The sequence below is a fragment of the Misgurnus anguillicaudatus genome, chromosome 9, assembly GCF_027580225.2.
Source record: "Misgurnus anguillicaudatus chromosome 9, ASM2758022v2, whole genome shotgun sequence".
Taxonomy (NCBI): domain Eukaryota; kingdom Metazoa; phylum Chordata; class Actinopteri; order Cypriniformes; family Cobitidae; genus Misgurnus; species Misgurnus anguillicaudatus.
In genome coordinates, this window is record NC_073345.2 from 32,479,690 (window position 1) to 32,488,398 (window position 8,709).

The 8,709-nt window shown below is 37.5% G+C and overlaps 1 protein-coding gene across 1 annotated transcript; it reads right to left on the bottom strand.

Annotated features, from left to right (window-relative positions):
* Positions 1–251: 251 nt before the first annotated feature.
* Positions 252–8,139, bottom strand: rexo4 (REX4 homolog, 3'-5' exonuclease). Its single transcript, XM_073871504.1, has 9 exons — positions 7,990–8,139; positions 7,487–7,654; positions 7,060–7,392; positions 5,166–5,317; positions 4,882–5,075; positions 4,690–4,778; positions 2,128–2,202; positions 1,956–2,030; positions 252–592 (listed from the first exon to the last, which is right to left on the bottom strand). The coding sequence occupies exons 1-9, from the start codon at positions 8,122–8,124 to the stop codon at positions 455–457; spliced, it is 1,359 nt and encodes a 452-aa protein (XP_073727605.1). The 5' UTR covers positions 8,125–8,139; the 3' UTR covers positions 252–454.
* Positions 8,140–8,709: the final 570 nt, after the last annotated feature.

An 8,709-nucleotide genomic window follows, 5' to 3' on the forward strand; every position in this document is an offset into this window, starting at 1 on the left:
GATGCAGTTTAATATTAATTCAAATTGATTCAATCGATTCAAATGTTGTTTAATATCAATTCAGACATTGTGGTCAACATCAATGATAAGTTAAAAGTCAACTAATTTTAAACAAGACGGTAACATTTATATTACCCAAAATAAAAAGGTTCACTTGTCAAACTCTCAAACTGACTTTGTGTGTCTGAACAACCGTTATAGACCAACACAGTATAAACAATGCTTTGAAACAATGACACAAGAGCACAGAGTTTATATTTTATAAGATTTATAAGATTTCTCAAAGGGGCCAAAGTGTCTAAAATTCAATCAGATGAACAGTTTAGACTAACATCAGTGAAACAGCATTTGAAGGATTATAAACTGAGATTACGAATAAACAGGCATCATTAAGACATCTAACAAATATATATTTATATATGTGAAGATTACAAGTCTCTTTTTTTGCATGAGATCACTTGTTTTTTACAGGGGCTTTGGGTTTCCGTGGACTTTTTGGCTCTTTACCCAAAGATCTGCTGGCTTTAAGCTCCGCCTCCCACTGCTTCTTTACTAAAGTATACAACCTCATGGTAGCCTGAGCATCTTGAACCTGTGAAGCACACACAGACACACAAATAAAACAACAGCAGAACAAACAAACAAAAAAACACAGTGGAATTGTGTGTACAACTATTAAAAAACATATAATAACGTGCACTAGTCTAGGGAGGTGGGGTAAAGCAATTTTTATCAGAGCTTCTCAGTGATTATAGTCCCGTCCGAATGCTCCATTTCAGTAATTATTACGGACAATGTCAGTAAAGATTACGGCGACTCTTACCTTCTGCAAAAAGGGTTTCTTTCAAATATAAAAGTGCTTGAAGAAGCATTTACTTGCGTTCTAGCCAGAAAAACAAGTCAACTGCAAGTCAGTTTGAATACCACGACACAAATTCCCTTCTCAGAGGCACTGAACTGTTTCTGAAACGGACGTTCTCCCCAAACTAAAATTTATGACAGTGTTTCGAGTTTTTCTCATCTGTGTCATGATGTTTGCACATGTGATATCAGGAAGCAAGGTAATGTGCACGTGACGATGAGAGAGCGACGTAATCGAGTTACCCCTCCCACTTCTGAATGTTTTACTGAGATTTCTAATCCCGTGCGAATTGACCATCAATATTAGAGACGTATTGTGGTAAAATTACATTACGCCATCTCTACCCCCGTAAAACTAATCCCGTCCGAATAGGGCTTAGACAATTAAAGGCAGGGTGCATGATCTCTGAAAGCCAATGTTGACATATGAAATCACCTAAACAAACACGCCCCTACCCCAATAGAATCTGGCCCTTCTTTTGATAGACCCGCCCCACACATACGCAACCAAGGCAATGATGTCTGTTAGTAGACACGCCCCTTACTGCTGATTGGCTACAAGTGTCCCTTTTCAAAAGCGTTTTTCAGAAATCGTGAACTCTGCCTTTAAGTCGCTTTTCCATTGTTTGGTACCACTCGGTTCGGCACCACACGGCTCGCTATACTTTGGCTCGCTTTGCTTTTCCACTGCAGTTTAGTACCGCTTAAAAAAAAAGTGGGTGGGATTAGAGACTTATTGTTACAGTTGCGCTGCCTCTACCGCCGTGACATCCTCATAAACGTAACACAAATGGAGTGTGTGAACTTGTACAACAAATGATGACATCATTTGGTTTGCTCGATGGCACACACGGGTAAGCTAATCTTGCCTGTTAGAATGATGCTGGTAGTGATCTGCAGTAATTACACAAAGTTTAAGTATCAGTTGGAACCTCAACCAAGGTGGTACTTAAAAACAAATCAGGAACTACAAGTAGGTCCTATACACAGTTGAAACCCCCCCAAAAGTGAGCTGTACTTTCCAAAGGTAAAGCACCATTATTTCCTAAATTACATAAATGTGCATTTTATTTTCATTTGTCAGGGATACTTACTGATGAATGTTCACCCTTCTGTACTTGAACATTGAGAATCTCTTTGCATAAAACTCTCAATGCAGGACGTGCACTCTGAAACAGAGCAAATGACAAATCGATCAGTCACAGCAGACATACAGAAGATTCGGCTCTCGGGGACTGCAAAATAAACTGTTTTGGTAATACATACCTTCACCCTTTGCTTAAACGGTTTGTATTTCTGAGTGTCTCTGATCATCTTCTTCGGATGATCCAACAACAAAATCTTTAAATAAAACAAAGGTGTTTGGAATAAATCAGAGACAGATATGAAAAGAGGTTAAAATGATAAGCTCATTCAAAAACTATTTTGTACATCATCATGCTACAAACCAACATGCTGTTATTTTTTCACAGAACACAAAGTGAGATTTTTACATTTATCACTAGGGATGCACCGATATGGAAATTTTGGCCGATACCGATAACTCTTTATATTTGGGGGGCGATAACCGATATATATATATATAGGCCGATAAATATTCATATTATTTTCACAATGAAAAACTCGCAGACTGCGGACATCTTGTCTTTGCGCTAGACTAGCATACTCTTCATAAGCCCGCAACACGTGTCATTTTCGTGCTATGTCACAGAAAGCACCAATCAAAACTCCACATGGCCAGCAATGAGCAAGTGAAGTGGTTCAACAAACCAAAATAATCCATAATTTATCGGCTTTCATTTATCGGGCTAATTTTGCTATCAGACCGATAACCGATAATATTAAAAATAAGCAGTTATCGGCCGATAACGATATGTCAGCCGATATATCGTGCATCCCTATTTAGCACACAATTTAACCCAATGTGTCTTGGGAGTCCACCACAAGCTATACATTTCATCAGTGTATTTATTCCAAAAACCTTTCATGTTGTTAAAGGGACACTCCATTTTTCAGCTCCCCTAGAGTAAAATTTTTGATTTTTACAGTTTTGGCATAGCTTGGCATAATCCATTGAAACCGATTAGAACATTAGCTTCACGCTAATAACCAAAGTGTTTCAATATTTTATGATATTATGCCAAAAAATTCTCCCCTGCCATTGAAAGTAACCAAGGGGACTATTTTCGGGTGCTACGTAATATCATTGCACCTCCTGCAGCCATGTTACAGCAGCAAAGTCCTTGTTTATTACGCCAAAATGAGAGTATAGTTCCTAGTCATATCTGTCTAGAAAATGGCAACTTTTAATTTTCTGTCGGTCTTAGTACACAATGGGCCCTATTTTAACGATCTAAGCGCATTGTCTAAAGCCCACAGCGCAATGTCTAAATGGGCGTGTCCGAATCCACTTTTGCTAATTTAACGACGGGAAAAATAGTTTTTGCGCCGAGCGCATGGTCGAAAAGGGTAGGTCCTATTGTAATGGGAGTATTTTGGGCGTAACGTGCAGTAAACCAATGAGAGTCACAGCTCTCATCCCCTTTAAAAGCAAGTTGCGCTGGCGCTATGTCTAATCCCTATTTAGATGACGGACTTTGTAAACTGAAAAACTAAGCGGAGGTAGAAGATCCCCAGTTGAAGATTAATGTTAAATAATTGTGTTGTTTTTCACTTATATTGAAATTGTTATTTTTTTATTAAAACCTTTAAAACACGTTTTTTTTTAGTCATGGAAGTAAAAAGCAGGCTTGTAATTGCTTTAAATGTATGGCTATCCAATATCATCAAAACATAATTTACAAGTATGTAAGATAAGGTTTGTACTCTAAAAATACTTTATTTGTAACAAACAGGAGATAAAGAAATTACAAACGGCTCTCCTCACGTTTCAGCACTTTGGACAGCGGGTTTTTTAGCAAAGAGTTTTTTAAGCATTACTTACAAATGTTTCTCATCTCGCCATATAAACAGGTACATCATATACAATAAATCCGTGAGGTAGCATTAAAAAAAAAAACATTTAAAAACAGACGCATTTGTTTAAAGCAAAGCATTTATTTACTTATCAGGCTGCAGGTAAAGCAGCTCTTTGCGCCTTGTAACGTCTCATAATCAGTCCTCATTTATAAATATGTCCAAGAGACTCAATAATAATCTCTTAAATTCAATCCTTTAATCTTTCATATTTAAAAGCATTTTTGTGCTGCTGCGCATTTATGTAGTTTGTGATAAGCAAACCCGCGTTGTCCTCCCGTTTATAGGCGCATATTACTAATGCGCTCTTTAAATAACATAAAACATATTGCGCCATTGACTTTAGACTTTAGACCAGGTTTTTGTTGGTCAATGGCGTAGTCTATTTTAGTTGCCTCAAAATAGCAACGCGCCAACAATGCGCCTGAACACACCTCGTTTTTCAGACCAGAACGCCCATGGGCGCAAAGGGGGCGCAAATGCATTTGCTATTTAAACAACGCGGCGCCAAACGTGAAAATTAAGGTGGAAACTAGCGAAAGACACTTGCGTCGCGCATTGCGCTGCATTGCGCCGGGTGTAAGATAGAGCCCAATGTAATTACAGAACAATCAGGTTTAAATAGGAAAAATATTGAAACTCTTTGGGTATTTTTTAGCACAATGCTAATGGTCTAATCAGATTCAATGGATTATGCTAAGCTTTGCTAAAAGTGCTAACGCCAGACCTGGATTCCAAAACGGTAAAAGTCAAATGTTTAACTCTAGGGGAGCTGGAAAATGAGCCTATTTTCAAAAAAAAGTCGAGTGTCCCTTTAACACAATGCTCTACTAGTTGTAAATAACACTGTACCTTTAAATCATTGTGTATGGCGTGTCCCACTAAAATTCGTCCATTCATAATTTCAGCCACTTCCTTCTGTACCGTACGGATGTCCTCACCTACCAAACACATCATCAAGTCAGAGTCAGTTTGTATCCAAGCATCACTTAATTTATTTTTCTCCATATGAGAGAAACCTAAACTCCTAAGGTTTTTCCTGACCGTTTTTGATGTCATTCGGTCTGATGCCACTAACAGCTGTCCTGTAGTCTGTGACCTTCTCTGTGGGTTTGACGTATTTATCATAGATGCATTTGCCAAAATGGTTGACAATAGAAACTCGTGCTAGAATGCTTTCCTCTCCATCAGGACCGACGCCCACCATCTCACAATCTATAGCAACAGCACGGGTCAACCTGAAATCAACAAAAGAGGAAAGTGTTTACATCCAACAGAGACATTGTAAACTTACTATGAGAAAGGTCATCAAATAGTAATTCTCTCACCCCTCGAACCCGTGTTCCTTCACGAGTGCTTTCTCTGTGCTCTCGGTGTCACTCTTTATCATCCCATTACGTTTGCGCACGATGTCAGCAGCCTCGGACCCCACGGCAGCCTCGATGTCATCGGGATCAACATCATCAAACCAGATATCAGGCTCTGATGGGAAACAGAGAGAAATTGGTTTTAATAGATGCTTTAAACAATGTCAACAAAAATCAGCAGCTTCCTACAATTGAACTAGCTTAACTAAAAACGCCTTTTTGAGTGGTGGGGTGAAAAGGTGATATACATCTTCAAATTAATATAACTGCCATTTCTTTAGGTCTAGAAGCCTAATCTTGATCTTGTTTTAAAGAAGACACTTTAAAAAATTTTTACCAAAATGTCTGGAGGTGAAAATATTAAATATTTTTATGGCAGTTAACATGTATTGTAATAAATAGAAATAATGCAAAAAAAGTATATATTTTATACATAAAAGTATCACAAATAATTAGGTTTGTGTTACGCTTTTAGTGGTTTTACCAACAACTGCCACTAGAGGTCAACGTTTTGCTGCATACTCTTGTCACAAATTAATAAATGACTGTCACAAATGACTTCTAACTGTGGGTTTACACCGACGCGGAAGAGGCGGCAAAACACGCTATTAGTACCTAGTTGGACGCTTGAACATTTTGAGTTACTCGTTCATCCGTGCGTGAAATTTTAGGCATTCAAGACATTCACGAGTAAATTTGCGTCATGGGCGAGGCATATATAGCTTAAGTTGAGTAAACTTTCCAGATTGTTCGAACTCCTCACTCACTTTTTTCCAAACAAGATCCAGTCAATTCCTGTAATAGTACGAAGATGTCTCGTATAGCAAAAATGATTGTCCCCCATTGTTGTTTTGTTTTTCTGCCTCTGCTCGCTTCCTGTAATCACGTCACTGCTAGAGCAAGCCCCTGATTGGTTAACGCGGGGTGAAAATCCGCCAAAATTCAGATTTTTAAGCGAATCACCCATCAACGCTCAATTCGCAAGTTCCACACCGCGCCATTCGCGGCACAGGATGCCTATTCGCGTCTTTCCATTGACTTAACATATAAATCACTCGTGCTTGTCGCGTCTGGTGTGAACGCACCATAAAAGGTTTTGAAATATAAAAACTACATTCTTATGCTGCATTCAGACCAGCTGCGGTAGAGGCGTCAAGCGCGAGTGATTTCAGTTAAAGTAAAAGACGCGTTGACGAGCGTCTGGAGGTCTCGCGACAATTGAGCGTTGCCGCGGCAAACGCGTGAGTTGAAAAATTTGAACTTTAGCGGAAAAACGTGCCACGATAACCAACCAGGAGCATGCTCTAGTAGTGACATGATTACAGGAAGTGAGCGGAGTCGCAGAAGCCCCTCCCATGACATGAATTTCGGCGTGAATGTCTGATGTGATTGTGAACCCACGGCTACACTTTTTCAACAATATATAGTTTGTCGCAATAGATTAAAATTGACATGCAAAATGTTGAAATAAACTCCAGTTAAGGGGTTTTAATAAAATTGTTAGTTCTAGTCTTTGATTCTGATTGGTCAACAGCCTCGACTACCGTATTACTTACATATTTGTATACATTTGAATATTTGCAATTAACTTAAAAGATCTTTATATTTATATGATTTACTGTTGCATTTCACAGATGTGTCATTCACTTGCCAAAACAGGACAAAGTTAGTATAAAGATCTACATCATCACAAAATTCGACAGGACTGTAAAGTGCCTACAAATTCACACATAAAATAAAAGTTTTTAATGGAAAAAGACAACTTGTTAGTAAATAATCTAATTTTCCAAAAATGTCACAGTCGTTTAAAATAAAGCAGCAGTAATGTATATAAAGGTAAAGAATTAAAAACATACTCTGTGCTTTTCTTTTCCACCTCATCTACTTTCTTCTTCTTGTTCATTGGCCTCTCTTTATCTTTATTGTCATCCTTTCTTTTCCTTTTCTCTGATTTGTACTGTTTGTGTCCTGTTGAATCTTTGCTGTTCCTTGGATCTTCATCTTTCCTGGTTTTTCCGTGCCTCTCTGCAGCAGGTTTGGCAATTTGTGTGGGTTTATTCAAATGTTTAACTGGTTTCTCAGAGTCTTTTGACTGTGATGATGGTTTCTGAGGTTGTTTCCCTTTAACATTCACATCTTTTGGTTGTTTGGTGCTTTTAGGCTTATTATCAGGATTTGCAGCAAGAATCTGCAATAAAAAAATAATTTTCTGAATCATCATCTTTTAGCAGCATGTCATACAGAAATTCAACATGGCTGTCATGTCAAAAACAATCTCTTACCTGCAGCAAATTCTTCCAGTTACATGAAAACTCTTGTGCATCTGTTGGTGGCATGATGCTCATCTTTGTAGGTTTTGTTTCTTTTGAAGTCTGAGGTTTGGAGGGAAAGAAAGCCTTCTTTCCAGAGTGCTTCTTCTTCTTGCCAGTATTCTTTGATGGTCCATTAGCCTTAACAACGTCATCGTGTTTCTTTAATTTAACTTTAGACATCTTACAAGTCACAAAGAAATAAAACACTATACTAAAGTGTCGTACAAGGTTTCTTATTACATTAAGCAGTAACCCACTGCCGATAAAGATTTATGCGTTTTGTGTCCCCATCAGTTGATATTTACCAGTTGTTTACATGTATTTTGTAGCGTCACATGTCGACGTTAAATGACGGAATGTATAATAGCGCGGATAATAATAAACATTCAACAACCACTTATGTCTTCGTAAGAATGAATCAATTTAAAAATATTAAACGCAAATAAAACTGTCAGAATTATCTGTAACGTTACCATGAGACAAGCATGCTTGTAGAAGTTTCTGCAGTGTGCGTCACCGATGGGGTTCGTACAGAAACAACAATCAGTGAAACATCGTTCCCCTCTCAATCCGAAGAAGCCTTCGGAGGTCGTATATCCAGGCTCCATACATCATAAAGCCTGGTTTATTTAAGTTAACTGAGTATTACATTCACAATTCATGAACATATTACGATTAACTAAGAATAATAGTAAACTTTATAATTGTTAATATTCTAAAATAAAACTTGATGACGTATGCAGCCTAAACGTATAATAATAATAATAATAATAATAGTAATGTGTTCGTTGAAAGGTATTATCCTTAGAATATGAAACTAGGGAGATGTTTTACTGCATCAGATGAAACAAATTAACAATTTTTCAGAATATCTCATGGGTTGTGGACTACACTGCATGCGACACACCAACCGGATGTGATGTATTACAATGTTGTCCACTCAGGTTCGTGTGCGCAAGGTGACCATTATTAATACTTTCAATAATTCTTAAACTTTAATTATTGTAAAACTTTTATCATTAACAATTCTTTAAAAAAATATTATTGATAAAACGTAACAAATTATTAATGTAATATTTATATTGCATTATTTTTATTGTTGTGTTAAAATGTTTCCTCCAAAATTATTGTCCGTCTTTCTGCATTAGTGTTTATTGTTTGCATTCACTCGTTCATTGAATTCACCATGGTGA